General features: G+C 36.5%; 3 protein-coding genes across 6 annotated transcripts; 2 read left to right on the forward strand and 1 right to left on the reverse strand.

The window, feature by feature from the left end:
* Positions 1–3,925: 3,925 nt before the first annotated feature.
* LOC141713592 (small ribosomal subunit protein uS12) lies at positions 3,926–5,466 on the forward strand. The gene is made up of 4 exons (XM_074517073.1): positions 3,926–4,071; positions 4,666–4,821; positions 4,906–5,032; positions 5,130–5,466. Exons 1-4 carry the CDS (start codon positions 4,067–4,069, stop codon positions 5,268–5,270), a joined length of 429 nt encoding a protein of 142 aa, XP_074373174.1. The 5' UTR covers positions 3,926–4,066; the 3' UTR covers positions 5,271–5,466.
* Positions 5,467–6,730: 1,264 nt separating this feature from the next.
* LOC141713591 (uncharacterized) lies at positions 6,731–10,389 on the forward strand. Its single transcript, XM_074517072.1, has 3 exons — positions 6,731–7,633; positions 7,837–9,296; positions 9,573–10,389. The coding sequence occupies exons 1-3, from the start codon at positions 6,864–6,866 to the stop codon at positions 10,172–10,174; spliced, it is 2,832 nt and encodes a 943-aa protein (XP_074373173.1). The 5' UTR covers positions 6,731–6,863; the 3' UTR covers positions 10,175–10,389.
* Positions 10,390–15,506: 5,117 nt separating this feature from the next.
* On the reverse strand, positions 15,507–24,187 carry LOC141713593 (uncharacterized). 4 transcript variants are annotated; one of them, XM_074517077.1, is made up of 9 exons: positions 23,979–24,187; positions 23,163–23,330; positions 22,804–23,055; positions 22,115–22,146; positions 21,940–22,035; positions 21,522–21,666; positions 20,796–21,445; positions 16,499–20,545; positions 15,507–16,408 (listed from the first exon to the last, which is right to left on the reverse strand). In XM_074517077.1, the coding sequence occupies exons 1-9, from the start codon at positions 24,073–24,075 to the stop codon at positions 15,668–15,670; spliced, it is 6,228 nt and encodes a 2,075-aa protein (XP_074373178.1). In that variant the 5' UTR covers positions 24,076–24,187; the 3' UTR covers positions 15,507–15,667. The 4 variants fall into 4 exon arrangements, with proteins under 4 accessions (XP_074373178.1, XP_074373177.1, XP_074373176.1 ...); XM_074517076.1 differs by having other exon boundaries at positions 15,507–20,545; positions 20,796–21,439; XM_074517075.1 differs by having other exon boundaries at positions 15,507–20,542.

Consider the following 24,187-nt stretch of genomic DNA (forward strand, 5'->3'; position numbering starts at 1 on the left):
ACGTGGATTAGAACCGACCAGGTTCACTTCAGAGACCGTAGCACAGAGGTCTATGTCACCCATCTCCTTGGAGATATTCTCTACCATGTTTGCTTCTTTCTTCTTGTTGGGCTTCTTGGGCTTCTTGCAGTCAGAAGACCTATGACCAACTTTATCACAGTTATAGCACTTCCCTTGAAATTTCGACTTCGAAATCCCTCCCTTGGGTGCCAGCTTTGCCCCTTTACCAGAATTAGCCTTCTTGGGCTTGGAGCTTTGAGCATGCTCCACCATGTTTGCCTTCTCAGTGGCAACGTTAACTTTCTTCTCGGACCCTCTGTTGTCTTCTTCAATATGAAGTCTAACAATAAGATCCTCCATAGACATCTCCTTTCGCTTGTGCTTAAGGTAGTTCTTGAAATCTTTCCATCAAGGTGGAAGCTTTTCAATAACAGCAGCAACTTGGAAAGACTCAATTATGACCATTTCCTCAGCATGAATGTCATGAATGATCACCTGCAGTTCCTGCACCTGACTGATCACAGTCTTAGAGTCTGCCATCTTATAATCAAGAAAGCGGCCAACAATCCACTTCTTTGCCCCAGCGTCCTCGGTTTTATACTTATGGTCAAGTGACTCCCATAAGACCTTAGCTGTTGGCTTCGCGCTATATACGTTATACAACGAGTCAGACAAACAATTTAACACATAGTTTCGACAGATGTAGTCGGAGTGCTTCCAAGCATCAGCAGCATACACAGTCTGCATGTTACTCTTAGCAGTGAGCAACGGTGGTTCTTCCTTAAGGAAGCGATCCATATGCAACGTGGTCAGATAAAAGTGCATCTTTTGTTGCCAACGTTTGAAGTTCATTCCGTTGAACTTCTCAGGTTTTTCAGCATGTGCAGCAGGCACAGTTGGCATAACAGGTGCAGCAGGCACCACGGGTGGAACAGATGGTACGTGCGTCTGTACTACAGGTGTATGCACACCAGTAGGCACCGCAGGTATGATCGGAGGAGTGAATCCTGCCGATATCTGTCCAAGAGGAACACTAAACTGTCCAATGACAGTGTGTCCCACAGGCACATGTCCCGAAGGCACATGTCCCGAAGGTACATGTCCAACAGGCGTTTGACCCCCATCAGATCGTACGATCCGTGCGTTAGGGTTAATCGGCTGCTGGTGAACCCCATCAGATCCAGTGATCTGTGCGTTGGGATCAGCCGTCATGTTCATCGAATCGTTCACAGTTTGGTTCTCCATCGATCTGTTACTCAACAAAACAAGCAGATACAGATGTATCAGTCACAGATGTATATAAAATAAGTAGCTTTAAGATTGTGAAAACAATCTGCGATTAATACAAATAATCAAACAAGTGTGTGCGTGAGTAAACGAAATCAAACGGAGGAAGAAAAGATATAAACAGAAGAGAGATCCTCGAGTCCAGTTGAAACTGTCTCCTTAAAGCTATTTCGCCTCTCACCGTATGTGCGAGTCGATAGCCTCCCAGGATAAAACGAGGTAGCGGCGGCGTTACGGATAACAAGCACCTTCAGCGAGCTTGAACGGGTACGAAACTATCACCGAGAGAGAGAGATTTGTGTTTAGAGGCGAATATGTTTTTGGTGTGTCTAACCCTAACGCCTTAGAGGTGTTTATATAGGTGTAGATAGACTTGTGCGCTACTCTTTTCCATAATTAAATATCATTAATTATGGAATCGGTGTAATATTTGCAAGCTACTCTATTCCATAAATAATCTGAAACACAATCAGATTAAATATATCAAGACATACACCATATCAATTAATCTGAAACAAAATCAAATTAATTTATGCCATAATATTTGAGCCAAATTCTAATGAAAAATAATAATTTCCATTATTAAGAGAATATCATCATATCTCACACATCTTTTAGTCATAATGCTCAAAAATATGACTTACCAATATGTGACTTATACCCATATTTTCCAACACATTTTTCACTGCTATAATTATTGGCATAAAATTTTATTTGAATTAAAAAGTTATTGACTTGGATATCAAAATAATTTGATTACATAATTAAAATCATTACTTCTAAAAAAATATTAAGATTTATAACATGTTTACATATTAGTATTATAAAAAAAGTAAAAATAATTACAATTATGTGATATATCGAAGTGCATTAGAAAAGATCAAGCGATAATTATTTAAACATAAAACTTATGAATATAAAATTAAACACTAAAATAAAGCAATTTTTAAAGCAATATTTCATGCAACTCTACTTTTCAAAAGAGAATCATATACTCTCCTGCCTCGCCGACCAACTGTCTGGTACTGTAACTTAAAAATTAATTAATTCGCATGCCGATTAATTAACGTCTTGTTTCGGAGTTTTTACAAGGGAAGATAGTAAATTATAGGTAAGTAAAAGTAATTTTATCCCATTTTTTAGATTAAAGTTTTGGAGTGAAAGTATATAAAATTTACATTTATCATCACTTATTTTCATTCCTTTTAAATATTCATGAGTACGATTAAAAATGAAAATAAAAGTGTTTTACTTATCTTACTGTTACCTCCCATCAATTTTAAGGGTTTGTTTGACCACCGCATATAAGCCACTTATTGACTTATAAGACTATAAGTACTTATTGAGGAGTGTTTGTGTACATAATTTATAAGTTGGATTTTTAACTTATAAGCTGATAAGTTGAATGTTAGTAACTACGTATTTTTTGTCAACTTATTTTGATTTTTTGCATTTTTATTAACTTTAATTTTAAAAAATATATTTTTAAATGTTAATCTAATCTAAAATTCATGAAATAATATGATTATATTTAAGAATTATTTATTGTGATTTATTTAAATAAAAAAAATCTAACTTATAAGTGAAATTATTCAAAAACTAAAATATGACTTATAAGTATTTATTTACCTAGCACTTTTAAGTTATTTATTCATTTTAAAGTAGGGAAAATGGATTTTTTTCGTCAACCAACTTATCGTGTTTTTAGAAACTTCACATTTAACTATTTTTTTTTCTTTTGCTCACTGATGTTAGGTTCATATTTGATTTTAGTCACTAACGTTAGGTTCAGATTTAATTATTAGCAATATGTTAATTTTTTGTAGCATTATTAAAATATAATGGTAGTTTGTAATATTTTAATGATTTGATATATGTCTATATCTTTATATATAATACTCCATATGTCCTCCAAGACGTTTGCCTTGGTGATGAGAGTTTGAAAAGTATTTTAAAGCTTCTAAAAGATGTAGTTTTATTAATTATTTTTAATTTTTTTCTTCTGAATAATAATTTAATGTTTAAATTTTTATATACAAAAAAAATCTTAAAAATAAGTTATAAAACTATGTTTGTAAGAAAAATATCGTGTGAGAGTTGTGATTAGTAATTTCATTTGATTTTTGAAAGTGTCGTTTGGTAAAATATTAATATATAATTTTTTAATATTTTTAGTACTTTATGATCAGTTTTCTAATTTGATTATATTGAATTTTTTATTTTTTTATTTCCCAATAATTTTAGTAGGATTGGGATGCCTCTTCCTCGTAATTTTGGTTTTGAGTTTAGTACCTCACCTAAAAAGTAAAAGACGTACATGAACTGATTTTATGCGCCTGATTACAATGTATATACATCTATTCTTATCAGTTTTTAAAAAAATATGCGTTCTTCTTATAACATACGTATATAATTCAGATATTATACGACTCCTCCATATGCATCTAGCAAAAAAATCCAAACCTAATATTACTGAGTAAAATAAAAAAATTATATTTGAGTGGTAAATTTCTAAACACACAATAATTTGGGTGTACCTATTTTAAAATTTTCCAAACGTGCGCTAAACCTCGGGGCAGCGGGTAAGTCTTAACCAACAAAAGGCCGACTTTAGTCATATTTGTTACTTTCAGTCTGGACCCAATCCAGGCCCAAACTTCAGTTCACAAGCCCTTTAATTTTAGTTACTATAAGCTTACAAATTCATTTTAAATTAGGGTTTTACTCTGCCGCTGCTTCTTTCTTCTTCATCTTTTCAATCTCTCTACCATCTTCAATCATGGGGTAAGTAACTCTTTCTGTATGTATTATTTGTATCTATATCTCAAATATTGTGATTTTAAATATGCTAGCGTAATTATTTTGTTTAATTTGATTCTCTATTTATCAATGTTGTTGTGTTATATTTATATTTTACTTTTAATTTAATCATGTTTAAATTTTTAGTAATTAATTTTGTATGCAATTCGAGCTTGAGCTGATTATAAATAAATTAGGACCCAGTTTTTTACAATGCTGCTCATGAAATGACAAATTTTCTAAATTTTAGTTGGAATAAATTGTATCGTGTTGTAAAATTACCTGTGTAAGGAGAAATTTGGGTAGTCTTGCGTTGCGTGCTTCCGTTTTGTTAGGTTCTTGGAATGTGCATAATGCTGACCATTTTACGGAAAATTTTAATTGGCGTGGCATGGAACTTTGTAGTTTTGCTGGTTACGTGTGTAGGAGTACGCTACTATTTGTTATTATAGTTAATAAAGTCCGAATTATGATGCAAATTTGGTGGGAAATAGTGGACGGTGTTCATGTGAAATTAGATTTACGTGTAGCTTTTAAGATACATTTAGGGGAGGGATATGAATATATGCCATCTTATAGGAAGACAAGGGGAATGGGAGCTGGGCGCAAGCTAAAGTCGCATCGTCGAAGACAAAGATGGGCTGATAAGTCATACAAGAAGTCCCATCTTGGTAATGAGTGGAAGAAGCCGTTTGCTGGGTCTTCCCATGCCAAAGGCATTGTCCTTGAAAAAATGTGAGTTTTTCTTTGCGGTGTATAGCTTTTTATCCATAAGAATTTCTTATGACAATACTAAAACACAATGTTTCATGTACACAGCGGTATTGAGGCTAAGCAGCCTAATTCTGCTATCAGAAAGTGTGCCCGAGTTCAGCTCATTAAAAATGGAAAGAAGATTGCTGCCTTTGTCCCCAATGATGGTTGCTTAAACTACATTGAAGAAAATGTATGTTACCCTCAAACCACTCTAATTTTAAGGATTCACCTATATTTTAAGTTTGATTATACTTCTTACTGACCACTATTTAAATTTCACTATACAGGACGAAGTGCTGATTGCTGGATTTGGACGTAAGGGTCATGCTGTTGGTGATATTCCTGGTGTTAGGTTCAAGGTTGTCAAGGTATCTGGTGTTTCCCTTTTGGCTCTCTTTAAGGAGAAAAAGGAGAAACCAAGATCTTAGTGTTGTTAAAGCAGTTCATTTTCTACTTGTATTGCAGTCCTGTTTATTTCCCCCAAGTACTTAGAAGGCAATGTTCCAGTTCAAGTGATAGACATCTTTCCCTAGTTATTGCGCTATATTTTGGATGTTTGCCTTTGATTAAAGGTTATATTGTTTTGCAACTTCTCATTAGAACCAAGGTTACAGAATTTTGCGACTTCGTGTTTTTTTCATCTTTATAATCCAAAGTCCTAATGTGGAATGTGGCATCTCCATCACAGTTCTCTGGACTCTGGTGGGGGACTCTTTAGGGGGCAAATGTAGATAGCCAAGTTCTTGTTTTGCTCGAGGCGTGAAGCCATTCAAGTAAATTGGCTAATCCACCATAACTGATTCTTGCTCCGGTCCAACACCTACTGTTGTTTGATACCTGAATCCAAACAGAGAACCTATCTCCCTCGTATGTAGAACCCAACAAACAAATTATTATTTGCATCATGTAAAAAGATAAATAATTGCATTCAAAGATTTGTGTCCGTTTAGAAATGGAAGTCCAAAATTGAGCCATGTAAAAGAAATGGATCATGATATCCAGTTGTGAATGATCAGTATATACTACTCCCTCCGTTCTAGACAATTCTTTACGTTTTGTTTGGGCGCGGAAGTTAAGAAATATTAAGAAATATGATAAAGTAGTGAGAAAAAAAGAAGAAAAGTGGGTGAAGTGGTGAGGCCCATTAATTTTTAATGTATGAAAGGGAGATAGTAGAGTAAAAGTAGTGTGAAAACGGAGGAAAAATAGGGAAAGTGGTGGGACCCATTGACTATTTTTGGTACGTTTTAAAATATAAAGAATTGGATCCGTCCTAGACAATTCTTTACGTTTGGTTATTAATTTTTAATGTATGAAAGGGAGATAGTGGAGTAAAAGTAGTGTGAAAAAGGAGGAAAAGTAGGGAAAGTGGTGGGACCCATTGACTATTTTTGGTAAGTTTTAAAATATAAAGAATTGGATGGAACATCCCAAGGAAACCGTAAAGAAGTTGTTGGAACAGAGAGAGCATATAACATGTAAACATGAGCTAAAATCCGCAACTATAAGTGCAACTAGTAGTATTAAATATTTCTTGGAGGCAACTTGAGTTCTTAGGATTTGTTGATACCCTGAGCTTAACATTCACCTCTCTCTTTCTATATAACTTCATCGGCCAGACTGTTAACATTTCAGCTTCGAATCACTCACATTCAGCTTCCAATCACTCAAAACACTGTCTTTGGAATTGGCTGAGGATATCACAAGAAAATAAGGTAGAATAGGCTACCTACAGAATCATTGTACTACTAGATTGCTTCTTCCTGAATTATACTTGCACCCTTTCTTTTAATGAGGAAAGCAAAAGTACTACAGTCAAGTATCAATCTTTTTCTTTCCTAAAAGCCTTCTTGTATGGTGTCTCTTTTGCTCCTTTGCGTGTATACGAAGTTCTGGTAATTGTACTTGCCTCGTACAAATTGTTAGAAATCGAAATCAAATGTTAAGGAGATTATATATATATATATTTCATTTACCTTTACCAGAATCAGCTAGGCCGAAAATTTAGGAAAGGAAAAAAAATGTTGCAGCACAATCGCCATAGACATGCACTAGTCCTGGAAGAGACTTACCATGCTAAAGAGGGTGATGTGTGCCGAGGTTGTAACCAACAAATAGTCTCGTGTAAGTTATTTGTTTACAGTTGCAAGTTCTCCAGCATTACAGCTTCCAACCCTAGTGATGTCGATGATGAATGTGCTAAATTCCTACTCCACAGAAGTTGTGCTGAATTACCTGCAAGAATCGAGCATCCAGGGTTTCAGAAACGCTTCCTTTTCCTTGATTCCCGCCCCCTTATGGAGGAAGGGCGTCACTCTCTTACTTGTAACATCTGCAACATGCGATGGGATTGGTTCATATATTGCAGTCCTGGTCAGGAATTTAATGTCTGTATCAAGTGTGCATTGTTCCAACTTCAGTCCTTAGCGGACCGCAAACTCGACCATCCTGCTCACAGTCAACACCAGTTAACCTTAGTTCAGCAATTGGCCTCGTTCGAGTGTCATGCTTGCAAAGTGGATGATAATATCAAAGACTTGTCTTACATATGCACCGAATGTCCATTTTGGATGCACAAGAATTGTGCTGATGCTCCCGCCTCTTTCCAAATTAAATTTCACCCTCAACACCCTCTTATCCTCTCGTATTCTCTTCCACAAGTCTATCAGAAATTTGATCAGTTTTGTAGACTCTGCAATGAAAAGCTGAATCAGTTACAGTGGCTCTACTTATGTCCCAAATGCAGATTCTTTGCGCATTTTCATTGTGCTAGATCAAATCCGATGCCAAGGTAGTACTTCACTGCAACATCAAAATTTAAGTCCATCTATCTATTCACTATCAATCTACTGATATGTTTGCCTATGCATCTAACTTTTTTGTCTTGTTTCCTTTCTCAATGCACACACTGAAACACACATATATGTTCTAGCCATGTAATAATTCCTGCTGAAACTAATTAATCTTATTTTTTATGGTACTTTTGAGCTCCAGGGAAAATAAGATGTATAATCCCGATTTGGTGCACCTTCCAGCAGCGGATGAATTATCCATGAATCTATTGCTTGAGCAATTTGTCAAGGCATTGAGTACTCTGAACCATAATGACGATAGCATCTACAGCGCAACAAAAGGTATTAAACATTGGACACATGATGAACATGACTTACAACTCATTACTGTTAATGAGTCAAATGATCATAAAGATGATGATAAAACATCCTTGCTGTGTGATGGTTGTGTCAAACCCATCCGAACTGATGGGGATCTATTCTTTGGTTGTGTTCCTTGTCAATACTTTCTGCATAAGATGTGTGCAGAGTCTCCCAAAGAGATTAAACACCACCTTTGGCCAGGTAAAACTCTTTCTGCAGGTAAAGACAATGAACCATACAAGTCTTTCTATTGTGAAGCTTGTGGAGGTTTCTGCAATGGTATATTCTTCTGCGAGTTTCAGGATAGGAAAATTGATATCGGATGCACAGTTCTACCAAGAATAATCAAACATGAAAGTCACCGTCACCAACTCTATCAAATTAAGACAGGCCGTGAATGCAAGGCATGCAGATCAGATTTTACTGGATATCTGCAGTACCGGTGTGGAAAATATTGTGATTTCTCTATTTGTGTAAGATGTATTATGAAGCCAAAATCAGTTAAACACGTGTGGGATCGTCATCCCCTTCGCTTGATATATGAACCTGGTTTGGTCTCAGAGCATGAACACGACTTCAATTGTGAGTTTTGTTCCAAAGATATAGACACAAACCTATGGTTCTATCATTGCAGTGATTGTGATCTTTCATTTCATGTTGGATCCTGTTTTGAGTTCTCGAGTTCTCTCAAGTACTCAAAAATCAAGTTTGGAGCTACTAATATTATTATAGACGAACTTCATCCTCATAGCCTCACATTTGCTAAGAACAGAAAAGTCCACAACTGTAAAAGCTGTGACCAAGAAGTATCATTGGGTTGTCCGGTCCTTGAATGTGCACCATGTAAAACCATATTCTGTTACGGCTCACAACATGAACAATATTTGGACAATAAAAAGTCTGAGGAGAACTTTGAAAGTGATATTCAAGCATCTGAGAAGAATAAACTGATCTTTTTTGAAGGAAGCACCTATTTCTTCAACCTGGAGGATTTTTCACTAGCGTCAGTTGAACTTCTTGGTAAGGGAAGCTGTGGATCAGCTTATAAATGTGTTATGGATGAAGGAACCACCGTGGTGGTAAAATCTTTAAGAGAAGTTGGTGTGCCAAAGAAAGAATTTGAACAACAGATGGAGATTCTGGAGAACATTGGTCGGCATCCTAATATTGTGCCACTATGTGCCTATTGCTATTCCGAGGATGTTAATATTTTGATTTATGAATATATGCCGGCTAGCAGCTTGTGGTATTGCCTACATGGTATGCATTCTTTCTCTCAGCCTCAGGATTGCCTACATGGTATGCATTCTTTCTCTCAACCTCTTGTATAGAAGCAAATAGGAATGATTTATATGTCAGTTTCTCATCAAACCATTTGAATAGTACGCGTAACAGAACAAGTACATGTATCAAGTATAAGTGTCCTGCTTCAACTGATAAGCATGTATAGAAGTTCTATATAAAATTATAAATGATGCAAGGGTGATAATTATAAGTCCCATGTTGTAAAATATTCAGACATTTTACATTTCGGCACAATGTCATTGTTGACTGATTTACAATTCTTGATGTTAGATAATAAAGGAACAGAAAGGACTTCACTTAACTGGGAGTCCAGACTAAAAATTGCACTGGGAGCTGCGAGAGGAATTGCCCACATACATGCAGAGGGCGGTGTCGGATTTACTCATGGCAACATCAAGCCATCCAATATTCTTCTAAACAGAGATCTCGATGGCTGTGTATCCGAAGCTGGACTAATTCCTTTGATAAAAAATTATAGACCTTCCAAATTTGGGGATCCAAGTTATCAAGCCCCGGAGGTGATTGGAACCAAGAAAGCCACTCAGAAATCTGATGTGTACAGTTTTGGTGTACTCTTACTTGAAATGCTCACAGGCAGATCTCCTGATCATCATTATGGACTTAATTTAGCTAGATATATCCGTTATATTGAACAACGAGTGTCTGACGTAGATTTTGACAAAGATTTTGACGTTGAGCTGCTGAAGTACCAAAACATTAAAGAAGAGTTACCGCAGATGTTTCAAATTGTACTAGCATGTGTAGCAGAGGTGCCAGATATGCGAGTAAGCATGGATGAAGTAGTGAAAATGATTGAGAAAATTCGACAATGTGATGAAACAATTCAAAGAATTCGAATGTGCAGACCCTGACCCAGTGATTGGTTTAGTGTTGTTTGCTACTTGAAAAATTGAACATCAACAGCGCCGCTGCGATGACTTTCCATCAAGATTGTTAAATACTGTATAGGCTTGCCTCATAAATTTATAAAAAAACCACTCTTTTGTTTTGTTTTATATTGTTAGTGTAGTGTGTAATAAATAAGAACAAAATTACAAAATGAAAGATTTTACTTGATAAAGATATCTTTCGCTCTCAATTCAGGCTTTATTTTTTTTAAAGGTCCGAGTATATGGAGTCGCATTGGATGGTTGGAGATCAAGATTTGTTCTTTTGATTGCTATGGCTGTCGAGTTAGCTCGCAGGTACAGCCTAATGAATATATAGTCATCGAATCGGACTCACAAATGATTGTTACTCGACTCACAAAAGCTCTTGTTTACTGTCCTGAATTAGATTCAGTTCTTGAAGATGTTCTTAGTTGTAAAATTCGTAATTTTATTTTTAATTTATTTATTAGAAATTAGATATTAATTTGTCTAGATAAATATTTTAAAATTAGAATATTCTGAAAACATTTTGTGCAAGGTAGTTGATTTGTGAAAAGATTTGTTATTTGTGGAAATAAGTGTAAGAATAATTTAGAAAATCGAAATTTTTTTAGTTTAGGTAATTGTGTGTATCAAATATTTTATTTATGGAATTTACTTGGAGAGGTTGTAAATCTTTAGGAGGAAATATTATTATTTCCTAGTTGAGATATAGGGTTTTGTATCGTTATAAATACACCATATTCGTATTCCTTGTTTTTATCATTAAAATTCGTAGGACTTTCTCAGCAAAAATCAGCTGTCTTGTAAAATTCGTAGAAAATTCATCGTAAGTCAGAATTCAGTGATTCTGGACTTTTCAGAAAGGTCTTTTCGTTATCTTCAGATTTCGTGTTTCGTGTTTTTCAAGAAAATATCGTTTAGAGGGTCAAAAAGAGTAAATTCAGATCTGGTCAGGCTTTGAGGTAAGTACTTTTGACTTACTTTTATTTTTCGGAAAATATATTTCAGTTCTGTTTTTAATTTCGTATAAGATATAAGAATTTTGATTTCGAAATTATAAGATATAAGTATTTGTGAATTTTAGAACCCAGTCTCTACGTTTTCGAACCCGTTCGTAATTTACGCTATAGTTCCGGAACTAGCCTTAGATACCCTTAGTAGGCGCACAAGTGTGCAACTTTAGATACCTATTAAGGGCGCGTAATTATTGAACTTTAGATGTCGACCACTGGCAAAGTGTGGTATAAAGAATAAGAATAAGAATTAGATGCCGGCTACTGGCAAAGTGTGGCCGTAGATCAAGACTGTGGTATTTATTAGAATTATCGTTTTGTTCTATTTTATTTTGTTCTGATCTGTTATAAAATCTGCTCTGTTCTGTTTTAAATTCTGAATTTTAAAATATAAAACTTGGGTTGGATCTACTTAACAAATTGTTTTACAAAATTATTATTGTTTGAGAAAAATCATTTTATTAAAACACCCATTGTTTTTCTGTTTAAGAGATAGTCAATTTGTACTTGCTGAGCTGTGTAGCTCACCCCTTTTAACATTTCAGGTTCGGAATTTGGAGCATATTAAAATTAAGGAATGAGAACTATGAGGAGATCTGTGCTGCTTCGTTTTGTGCTATTTGAATTAGAATAAAGATTTTGTTTTTAGAGAATAAATTTAATTATCTGTTAGACAATTATTATCGGATTTGTGGAGCTGCGTCTCTATTTTTATGATTTTGATTATTGAGTTTGACCGCTGCTTTGAATTTCGTGATCTATTAGAATTATCGAGTAATAATATATTTTATTTTTAGTTTTCGATTTAGAACTAATAGTCCGGAAGTGTGGGCTGTTACAATTGGTATCAAGAGCAGGCTGTCCTTCGGAGTGTATTAGGTATGGGACTAGTACATTCCCTAGGATGCGATCCTTTAGACTATCGTATAGGTCTTAGAAAATTATTTTGGATTTAGGGCATTTATTTGTGTGATTATTTGATATGTTTGACTTTTGTGTTTTTTTGATTATTGACTATAAGTTTAGAATTTGTTTTGTGTGTTCTAGTAAAGATGGATGGAGAAAATCAGAACAACAATGAAAATCAGGGCAATAATGATGAAGGAGGAAACGTCTTTGACCAGCTGGCTGAAACTCTAGCTGTACTTGTGAATCAGCAACCGAAGCCCAACATCGTCTCTCAATTCAAGCGTTTGAACCCGCCAACTTTTGATGGAGCTACAGACCCGGCTATCGTTGAGATGTGGATCCAAGAGATGGAAAAAGCTTTCGGACTTCTGGGGAGCAATGAGGGACAGAAGGTGACCTTAGCTGTGTACCAATTGCAAGGAAGCGCTTAAGACTGGTGGCTTATGGAAAAGAGAAAGAATGAGACGACAAATCTTGAAGAAAATCATGAACCGTACACTTGGGCAAAGTTCAAGAAGGCTTTAGAGGACAAGTACTTTCCGAGAACAGTTCGTCTGCAGAAAGAGAGGGACTTCATTCGACTTCAACAAGGTGGAAGAACCGTCATTGAATACGATGCAGAATTTGCAAAGCTTGCGAAGTACGCGTCGACCCTAGTAGCAGATGAGAGCAGTCGAGCACGAAGATTAGAGGAGGGACTTCGAAGTGACATCAGGAATTCAGTGGCGTCGTTTGAACTTCAGACGTACGAGGCTGTCCTCAACAAGGCGTTAGTGATCGAAAGGGGCTTGGCAGAATCTGAAAAGGCGTCTGGCAGTTGGAATAAGAGGCGGTTCACTCAAACTAGTGGGCAATCTTTTCAAGAGGGACCACTCAAGAAGCCACACGTGTACGATAACATCGGGGGTCAAGGTGATCGAGAGACGTGTACCAGGTGCGGCAAGAATCATCCGGACAAAGTCTGTCGTTGGAATACAGGTGCTTGTTTTCATTGCGGAGAAGTAGGACATAAGATTTCGAATTGTCCGCACAATCCGCCACCGCCACCAAGGAAGGAAGCAGATAACAAGATGGGCAAAGGACGTGTGTTTCAGCTGACAGGAAATGACAACTATCGCAATTAAGGTATGATTTCTTTTCTTTAGTGACTTATTTAATTTATTTATGTTATGTGAATTTGGGGACCAAATTCTTTTAAGGAGGGAAGAATGTAAAATTCGTAATTTTATTTTTAATTTATTTATTAGAAATTAGATATTAATTTGTCTAGATAAATATTTTAAAATTAGAATATTCTGAAAACATTTTGTGCAAGGTAGTTGATTTGTGAAAAGATTTGTTATTTGTGGAAATAAGTGTAAGAATAATTTAGAAAATCGAAATTTTTTTAGTTTAGGTAATTGTGTGTATCAAATATTTTATTTATGGAATTTACTTGGAGAGGTTGTAAATCTTTAGGAGGAAATATTATTATTTCCTAGTTGAGATATAGGGTTTTGTATCGTTATAAATACACCATATTCGTATTCCTTGTTTTTATCATTAAAATTCGTAGGACTTTCTCAGCAAAAATCAGCTGTCTTGTAAAATTCGTAGAAAATTCATCGTAAGTCAGAATTCAGTGATTCTGGACTTTTCAGAAAGGTCTTTTCGTTATCTTCAGATTTCGTGTTTCGTGTTTTTCAAGAAAATATCGTTTAGAGGGTCAAAAAGAGTAAATTCAGATCTGGTCAGGCTTTGAGGTAAGTACTTTTGACTTACTTTTATTTTTCGGAAAATATATTTCAGTTCTGTTTTTAATTTCGTATAAGATATAAGAATTTTGATTTCGAAATTATAAGATATAAGTATTTGTGAATTTTAGAACCCAGTCTCTACGTTTTCGAACCCGTTCGTAATTTACGCTATAGTTCCGGAACTAGCCTTAGATACCCTTAGTAGGCGCACAAGTGTGCAACTTTAGATACCTATTAAGGGCGCGTAATTATTGAACTTTAGATGCCGACCACTGGCAAAGTGTGGTATAAAGAATAAGAATAAGAATTAGATGCCGGCTACTGGCAAAGTGTGGCCGTAGATCAAGACTGTGGTATTTATTAGAATTATCGTTTTGTTCTATTTTATTTTGTTCTGATCTGTTATAAAATCTGCTCTGTTCTGTTTTAAATTCTGAATTTTAAAATATAAAACTTGGGTTGGATCTACTTAACAAATTGTTTTACAAAATTATTATTGTTTGAGAAAAATCATTTTATTAAAACACCCATTGTTTTTCTGTTTAAGAGATAGTCAATTTGTACTTGCTGAGCTGTGTAGCTCACCCCTTTTAACATTTCAGGTTCGGAATTTGGAGCATATTAAAATTAAGGAATGAGAACTATGAGGAGATCTGTGCTGCTTCGTTTTGTGCTATTTGAATTAGAATAAAGATTTTGTTTTTAGAGAATAAATTTAATTATCTGTTAGACAATTATTATCGGATTTGTGGAGCTGCGTCTCTATTTTTATGATTTTGATTATTGAGTTTGACCGCTGCTTTGAATTTCGTGATCTATTAGAATTATCGAGTAATAATATATTTTATTTTTAGTTTTCGATTTAGAACTAATAGTCCGGAAGTGCGGGCTGTTACATTAGTACGCGGTTGGGAGGTTAAAATCATAACACACAACATATAGCGGTTTTCTTAAATCTCCAACCTCGGTCGCATTTGCGGTTGCGGTTAATCGCGACTTTTTCAAGCGTACACTTGCGGTTGGTGTGGATCAATTTGCGGTTCAATTATCGACTTGTACGAATGACAAATAAAAATAGTTCAATACAATTATACTTATCAAATTTTAGAAATTTGTAAAAATAAAATGTTCAAGAGTACAAGTGGTTACTGCAAATTATATATGGTTGTTTTTGCGTTTGATGGTATATATTATTTCCCAAGGCCCCTAAACTCTTTATCTTTTAATTCTTATATATGGTTGTTTCTGCGTTTGATGAATATATTATATATTATATTATATATATAGTGGTATGCGGTTTGCGATTATTTAAAAATCAAATCCGCAATCAATCCACGGATATGCGGTTCCTGTAATTTAAATTCTAATTCGATCCGTATTTTGCGGTTATCCGTAAAGAGCGGTGCGAGCGATTGAGCGAATTACCAGTACAACCCTAGTTCTTAGTATTAGCAGAAGTTTCAATGTTATTACAGTTCTGGAACAATCAGAATGATTTACAGATCTTAATTTGCATATAAAGATTTGATCAGAATGACGTAGTGTTCCTTAATTACCTGTTACATTACGCTTTTATATGGATTTGGAAGAGGCAAAGTAATTTACAGTATTTAGTAATTAATCACGTTGGGTGAGTAACTAGGTACACTACAATTGAAAATAGAAACTGCAAATGGATATAGAAAATTGTAATCTGGAATCTGGATAGTATAAAAAACAGGAGTTCACTTTCATAGGTAAAGATATAAACCATTTAAAGTAAATGAAGTTGAAACAAATATACTTCATGGGAGACCAGAGAAAACTACCTAATGTTATATATTGAGAAGCAGATCTTCATTATTTTCTGCTTCAGACACATTAGCTGGAGCCTGCTCACCACTTTCACGTTTTCCTATTTTCACATCCCCGGCCTTGACGCAATTAGATATATCTATTTCACTGAGAACATCTGGAGACGCGACAGGATTAGTACATTCTTGAAATGGTCTAGGAAAATCCGAAATTTGACCTTCAAGCTCAATGTCTGTACTTGTATATGTTATCTCAGAGCATGGATTCCCACTTCTCATGTTTGAACTCAGCACCTCAGAAGATATGGTGGGCGTGGGACTTAATTTCCAAAAATCTCTGTGGCCTTCTGTAGAAGCCATTGGTGAATCTTGAGATGGTTTTGCAGAAGCAGATTTTGAAGTATCCAACGCTATGTTTGTCCCTGCGGTTGCCTTCCCCCCAGCGTGAGTCTTTCCTTCTTTCTTCAAGCTCCCAACTGGACTACAGATTGCAGCTTCAATTTTGGGAAAACCAGTTGGCAGGCACGATTGATGCTCCGGAGCCAGGCCAAAAGAAGCAGTTTCCTGAAATGGTTTAGCATAATCAGATTTTTTTGAAGTATCCAACATTATATTTGTCCCTGCTGTTGCCTTCCCCCCAGCGTGAGTCTTTCCTTCTTTCTTCAAGCTCCCAACTGGACTACAGATTGCAGCTTCAATTTTGGGAAAACCAGTTGGCAGGCACGATTGATGCTCCGGAGCCAGGCCAAAAGAAGCAGTTTCCTGAAATGGTTTAGCAGAATCAGATTTTTGACCTTCAAGCTCAATGTTTGTACTTGTCAATGACAATTCTGAACAAGGCTTTTTAATTACCTCAGCAGAACTTGTCACCTCAGAAAATATGTACGGACTTAATAAAATCCTATGATCACCATTGCTTTTCATTGAATGCCTTAATTCCAGAGATGGTTCTGGAGTAGCAGATTCGGACATATACAGCACTGTGTTTGCACCTGATGTCTTTTTTACAGATGAAATAAATCCTTCTGCTTTCTTTGAGCTCCCAACTGGGCTATGAATTACAGTTCTAGTTGTGGGCAAAGAAGTTGGTAATTGTGATTGAGATTGCTCTTGAGACACACCAGGACAGGCACTATCTTGACATTGTTTAGGAGAGTCAAAATTTTCATCTTCAAGCTCTATGTTTGTACTTGTCAATGACAATTCTGAACAAGGCTTTCTAGTGACTTCATCTGAACTTATAACCTCAGAAGATATGTCCGGACTTAATAAACTCATATGATCACCAAGGCCCTTCATTGAATCCACTGATGATTCTTGAAACTGTTCTGGAGCGGCAGAGTCTGACATATCCAAAACTGTACTTGCAGCTGATGTATTTTTCCCAGCCTGGGTATTTCCGTCTACTTTCTTTGAGCTCCCAGTTGGGCTATGAGCTGCAGCTCCGATTTTGGGCAAAGAAGTTGGTGATTGCGAATGAGATTGCTCTTGAGATACACTAGGACGGGCACTTTCTTGAATTGGTCTAGGAGACTCAGATTTTTTATCTTCAAGCTCAAAGTTTGTACTTGTCAATGTCAATTCTGAACATGGCTTTCTAGTGACTTCATCTGAACTTGTCACCTCATAAGATATGTCCGCACTTAAAAAACTCCTATGATTATCAAGGCCCTTCATTGAATCCATTGATGATTCTTGAGATAGTTCTGGAGCAGCAGATTCTGACGTATCCGGCACTGTGTTTGCACCTGATGTATTTTTCCCAGCTGGAGTATTTCTGCCTACTTTCTTTGAGCTCCCAATTGAGCTACGAGCTGCAGATACGAATTTGGGCAAAGAAGTTGGTGATTGTGAATGATATTGCTCTTGAGACACACCAGGACAGGAACTTTCTTGATTTGGTTTAGGAGAGTCAGGTTTTTTATCTTCAAGCTCAATGTTTGTACATGTCAATGACAATTCTGAACATGGCTTTCTAGTGACTTCATCTGAACTTATCAACTCAGAAGATATGTCCGGACTTAATAAACTCCTATAATCACCAAGGCCCTTAATTGAATCCACTGATGATTCTTGAAACTGTTCTGGAGCGGCAGATTCTGACATATCCAGCACTGTAATTGCAGCTGATGTATTTTTCCCAGCCTGAGTATTTCCGTCTACTTTCTTTGAGCTCCCAATTGGGCTATGAGCTGCAGCTCCGATTTTGGGCAAAGAAGTTGGTGATTGCGAATGAGATTGCTCTTGAGACACACCAGGACGGGCACTTTCTTGAATTGGTTTAGGGGACTCAGATTTTTTATCTTCAAGCTCAGTGTTTGTACTTGTCAATGTCAATTCTGAACATGGCTTTCTAGTGACTTCATCTGCACTTGTCACCTCATAATATATGTCCGGACTTAATAAACTCCTATGATCATCGTGGCCCTTCGTTGAATCCATTGATGATTCTTGAGACGGTTCTGGAGCAGCAGATTCTGACGTATCCAGCACAGTGTTTGCACCTGATGTATTTTTCCCAGCTGGAGTATTTCCCTCTACTTTCTTTGAGCTCCCAATTGAGCTACGAGCTGCAGCTCCGATTTTGGGCAAAGAATTTGGTGATTGCGAATGATATTGCTCTTGAGACACACAAAGACAGGCAATTTCTTGATTTGGTTTAGGAGAGTCAGATTTTTTATCTTCAAGCTCAATGTTTGTACTTGTCAATGACAATTCTGAACATGGATTTCTAGTGACTTCATCTGAACTTGTCACCTCATAAGAAATGTCCGGACTTAATAAACTCCTATTATCACCAAGGCCCTTAATTGAATCCACTGATGATTCTTGAAACTGTTCTGGAGCGGCAGATTCTGACATATCCAGCACTGTAATTGCAGCTGATGTATTTTTCCCAGCCTGAGTATTTCCGTCTACTTTCTTTGAGCTCCCAATTGGGCTATGAGCTGCAGCTCCGATTTTGGGCAAAGAAGTTGGTGATTGCGAATGAGATTGCTCTTGAGACACTCCAGGACGGGCACTTTCTTGAATTGGTTTAGGGGACTCAGATTTTTTATCTTCAAGCTCAGTGTTTGTACTTGTCAATGTCAATTCTGAACATGGCTTTCTAGTGACTTCATCTGCACTTGTCACCTCATAATATATGTCCGGACTTAATAAACTCCTATGATCATCGGGGCCCTTCATTGAATCCATTGATGATTCTTGAGACGGTTCTGGAGCAGCAGATTCTGACGTATCCAGCACAGTGTTTGCACCTGATGTATTTTTCCCAGCTGGAGTATTTCCCTCTACTTTCTTTGAGCTCCCAATTGAGCTACGAGCTGCAGCTCCAATTTTGGGCAAAGAAGTTGGTGATTGCGAATGATGTTGCTCTTGAGACACACAAAGACAGGCAATTTCTTGATTTGGTTTAGGAGAGTCAGATTTTTTATCTTCAAGCTCAATGTTTGTACTTGTCAATGACAATTCTGAACATGGCTTTCTAGTGACTTCATCTGAACTTATCAACTCAGAAGATATGTCCGGACTTAAGAAACTCCTATGATCACCATGGCCCTTCATTGAATCCAATGAAGATGGTTCTGGAACAGCAGATTCTGACGTATTCAGCACTGTGTTTGCACCTGATGTATTTTTCCTAGCTGGAGTATTTCCTTCTACTTTCTTAGAGCTCCCAATTGGGCTATGAACTGCAGCTCCGATTTTGGGCAAAGAAGTCGGTGATTGCAAATGAGATTGCTCTTGAGACACACCAGGACAGGCAATTTCTTGAATTGGTTTAGGGGACTCAGATTTTTGATGTTCAAGCTCAATGTTTGTACTTGTCAATGTCATTTCAGGCCATGGCTTTCCAGTTCCCTTGTTTGAACTCCTCGTCTCAGAAGATATATTAGGACTTACTACACTTTCAGTATCATCGTGGCATTTCATTAAAACCCTCGATGATTCTTGAGACGGTGTTGGAGAAGCAGATTGTAAAGTATCCAGCACTGTGATTGCAACTGCTGTTGCCTTCTCCCCAGCCGGAATATTTCCTTCTTTCTTCGAGTGTCCAGTGAGATCACAGACTGAAGCTTCAATTTCGGGTGAAATTGTTGGTAAGCACGATTGAGATTTCTCCGGAGACAAGCCAACAAAAGCACTTTCTTGAAATGATTTAACAGAGCCCGAATTTTGACCTTGAAGCTCAGTTTTGGTACTTTCAAAAGTCATTTTTGACCATGGCTTTCCAGATCCCTCAATTGAACTCCTCACCTTAGTAGATATGTCGGGACTTAATACATTCCTATGATTACTGTGGCCTTTAATTGAAGCCCTCGATGATTCTGGAGATGATTTTGGAGCAGCAAATTTTAAAGTATCCAGCACTGTGTTTGCACCTGATGTTGCCTTTTTCCCGGCTAGAATTTTTCCTTTTGTTTTCTTGGAGCTCCCAAACGGGCTATGAACTGCAGCTCTGATTTTAGGCAGATCAGTTGGTAAGTACGATTGAGATTGCTCTAGGGATATACCAGGAGAAGCATTTTCTTGAAATGATTTAGGAGAGTCAGATTTTTGACCTTCCAGCTCAATTTGTGTACTTGTCAATGTTATTTCAGGCCATGGCATTCCAGTTCCTTTGTTTGAACTCCTTACCTCAGAAGATACGTTAGGACTTAATACTCTTTTTAAATCACCGTCACCTTTTATTGAAGTTCTAGATGACTCTTGAGATGGTCTTGGAGAAGTAGATTTTGAAGTAATCAGCACTGTATTTGCACTTGATATTGCCTTCTTCCCAGACGGAATATTTCCTTCTGCTTTCTTCGAGCTCCTAATTTTGGGCAAACCAGTTGGCAAGTGCAATTGAGATTGCCTGTGTGCATTAGGAGTATGGACCACAGATTTGGCCTGCTGACATCAAAAACAAATACTGGCATTATTGCAAAAAACCTTGTTCCTTAAACTATGTTCTACCATTTAGAATAATGTAATATGAATTTCTAAGAGCAGTCTTTAAACCAGAAGCTAAACTTAAAAAACAAAAAGAAATCAATTTCTTTAAAATTCTACTAATGAATCATTAAGTATTGGCAATGAACTACCCTGGACAAGTAACATCCAATACGATTGCAAGAGCAGAAAACTCAGCAATTAAACTTACTCCATCGAAGAACCCAATTTTTGGAGATGGCATCCGAAGTCCAGACGGTTTCATCAAAGCAGATCGGGAAAGCACATTGTTTTCTGCATTTGTTTTCTTCACATCTTGACAAGGAGATTCTTTGAACTGATTCAGGATTCTATTTGAGATACCATCATTTGACTGAACATCATGACACAAAATAGAAGGGGTTTCAATCTCCATGGATCTGCAGGAACTATTGGTATCAATGGCTGACCTTGATGTAAGCTTTTGATTAACAGTAGAGGTCGATGATGATGCTGAAGACCATTCACTTATAGAACTAGAAGGTGATATGCTTTCTGAATTCTTAGAAGATGTGAAGGAAGATGGCAGGCCAGATTTACCAGGTGGCTTTTTACTCAAAGGAATCTTTGATGAGGCTTGAATAACAGGTCTGGAGGTTGCCTTTGTTCTTGCAGATGCCAATGTAGATTTCTGAATCTTTTCAATAGAAGTACTTTTAGAACCGGTACTCGAGCAAGGGGATCTTCCTACCTCCTTAATAGTAGCACCAGAAGAGGCCGAGCCTAATGCTTTCGGAAATGATGCAGGCCTAGGCACACTCTTTCGCGGACCGGCCAACCCAGCTGCCACAGGAACATGAGCTTGTACTCCTTTACCTTCAACTGTCATTTAGTCAGTTCACTTAACCAGTAGATAAAATATAGTAAATACATCTACTATGTTTATAGCCAGGTATACCTTTTGAATTATTATTTTCGGTTTTGATGTGGTTGGCACCTGACAAAGCCCTTTTAGCTGTTACCCCCGGCATAGCTTCCGGCTTACTGATAATCTTTGGCGGTCGAGGAAATGATGAACTGGAGTTTCCATTTCGCAAACCAGGCTTAGTTAAACCAAAGAAAAATAATGTTAGTATAAGCTAGATGATAACTCTTATTATCACAAAAGCTATGCAGATATTTCAAAAGAAGCAAATAGGAGCAGTTTAAATTTGTCAAGTAGTTGCATATCCTAAAACACAAAAGCACTAATCTTAATTATATAGATACAGAATAATAAAGAAGGTTGTTCTAGATGGGAAATGTGACTAATATAAAGGTTCGACATATCTCATATGCACATAATACAAGGTACACTATATATTCAGCTGGCCTACCTGCATAGCTAATGCAGAAGTGGAATCCTTCTTTAAAATCCTTCCCGGTCCTTGCATTCCACCAGTTGGCCTCTTAGAAGTAACATTTCTTGCACTCTGAAAGTCCGAAAGACAACAATTCAGCTGAATCATCATATGACAACTTTAAAAACAGTATTATAGTAACTGAACTTACCCCATTATTTGGAGTGATGTCCACCTTTACAGCTGTAAGCAAAGCACTATATTAAAATCAATTTTCAAAACATACATCTTGTCTGAAAATTGCACAAATTGCTAGAAAACCAACTTAACCTACAGAATCAATTATTTGAGAGCAAATTCTAATTACATCTAGCAAATTTTAAACAAAGTTCCTGTGATTGATCAGGACATCTGATAACAATCTTAGCACTATATATCTGGTGTCTCATGTTAAGTATTGATTCATCATGCTACATATACATCTAGCACACTTCATAATGAGGTCTCTGACTTATGCAGTTATGTGATCTGTACAAATATTAATTGTTCCGCACAAAAAATTTCCCGATGTATAATATTTGACACCAGTGTCCCGAAGGTAATGAAACGTAAACCCAAAAGAAGTCCACGCAAATGGCAGTATATTTTGTTTCTGCATACACTACTAAATGTATGCTAAACATACAGAAGTATAAACTCATGAAAAAGGGCAGTGCTGAAATAAAATGAATGATATTTCATTCATATGCCATTTGTTAACTATATGATCTTATTGGGGCCTTCCTCTAATACCTTAACGTCTTAGATGAGCTGGTTACTCAGCATCTAAAATTATTCTTCCCAAAGTTACTTTGCATAAAAAGTAACGCAAGTAAACAAAACAACTACACAGTTACTTACATTTAACCAGTTTGTCTGTCTCTTTTGGTGCTGCCTTGCGGTTTGATGTTGATATGCTAGATTTCTGAATTGAAGCTCTGATGTCCTTGAACAGTTCATCCTCAAGACTATCAAGTGCTAAATTTTCACTTGCTAAAGTGGAAATTGACTCGGTAGATCTGCTTATATCCTCATCAATCCCGGGCAAAAAATGCTTCTTACCCTTATCGGCTCCATCAATTATGGTTGATATCTCTTCGGCATCCAGAAAACCTAACTTAATCAAAATCTTGTGTAACTAAAAGCTTGAACAAATAACAATCATAAACTGCACTACAAAACAAAATAAAAGAATGCAAAATTTTAATGTCAAGTAAAACCTGGACTCTCAAAGAAGGCCCTGTCCCAAGCCAAACTCTTGCGCAGATTCAACTTGCCGGTTTTCCTCGGAATTTCAGGTTCCGCTGTTTCAGAGAGTTGAGGCAATTGCTCATCGCACTTGCTACTACTATCCATGCCATCAACTCTGTAACCACCTATATCTCCTACTGCCTCAATCACAAACAGCATGAAAAATAAGAGACCGATTGAAAAACGCTAATATAAATATCATTTCAAAGTAACGAAACAGTAAAGTTAGGCACAATCTAGCAACATACATTTCAATGAGCTATAGAACCTACAAAGCAATTCTTAATATACAAATACAAAATGTCATCCTATAGAACCTCCATAAACAAATAACCTCATCAAATGAATACATTTTTTTTCAATTATCATCTAATATATTTTTAAACTCGATAAATGCTTAATCTCAATGAATAAATTTCTCTAATACTGGAGACTTAACTGTACAATCTGCAAATAGATAAAACATACATAAAACAAACGAATCATTTAAACATACTAATTAATAATATAATTTTAAAGTCACAAATCAGTAATATTAGGCACAATCTAGCAACACACATTTCAATGAGCTACAAAACCTACAAATGAACTATTAATATTTAACCTCGATACAAAATGTCATATCCCGTAGAACCTCGATAAATAAATAACCTCGTCAAATGAATATTATTTTTTCCGGTCCTCGTATACCGGATACAGTGTATTTTTTATTTTTAACCTCGATAAATGAATACTCCGGATAAATAAATATCGAAGAAATGTAAATCTCGAAACAAGGATCGAACCTGAATGGAGGTGAGTGAGTGAAGCATTATCATCAGCATCAGGAGAGATGAGAGAATCGTTCTCGTCGATCAAAGAGAAGCAATCGCTGTCTTCCATCGATACACACAGATTGATTGATTGATTAACTGATTGATTTGAAATGAGAAAGAGAGATAATAGTTAGAAAAGGGTTTAATTTTTTGAACTTGAGCAAGCAAAGGCGGTTAGT

The sequence above is a fragment of the Apium graveolens genome, chromosome 3 (genome assembly GCF_009905375.1).
Source record: "Apium graveolens cultivar Ventura chromosome 3, ASM990537v1, whole genome shotgun sequence".
Classification (NCBI taxonomy): domain Eukaryota; kingdom Viridiplantae; phylum Streptophyta; class Magnoliopsida; order Apiales; family Apiaceae; genus Apium; species Apium graveolens.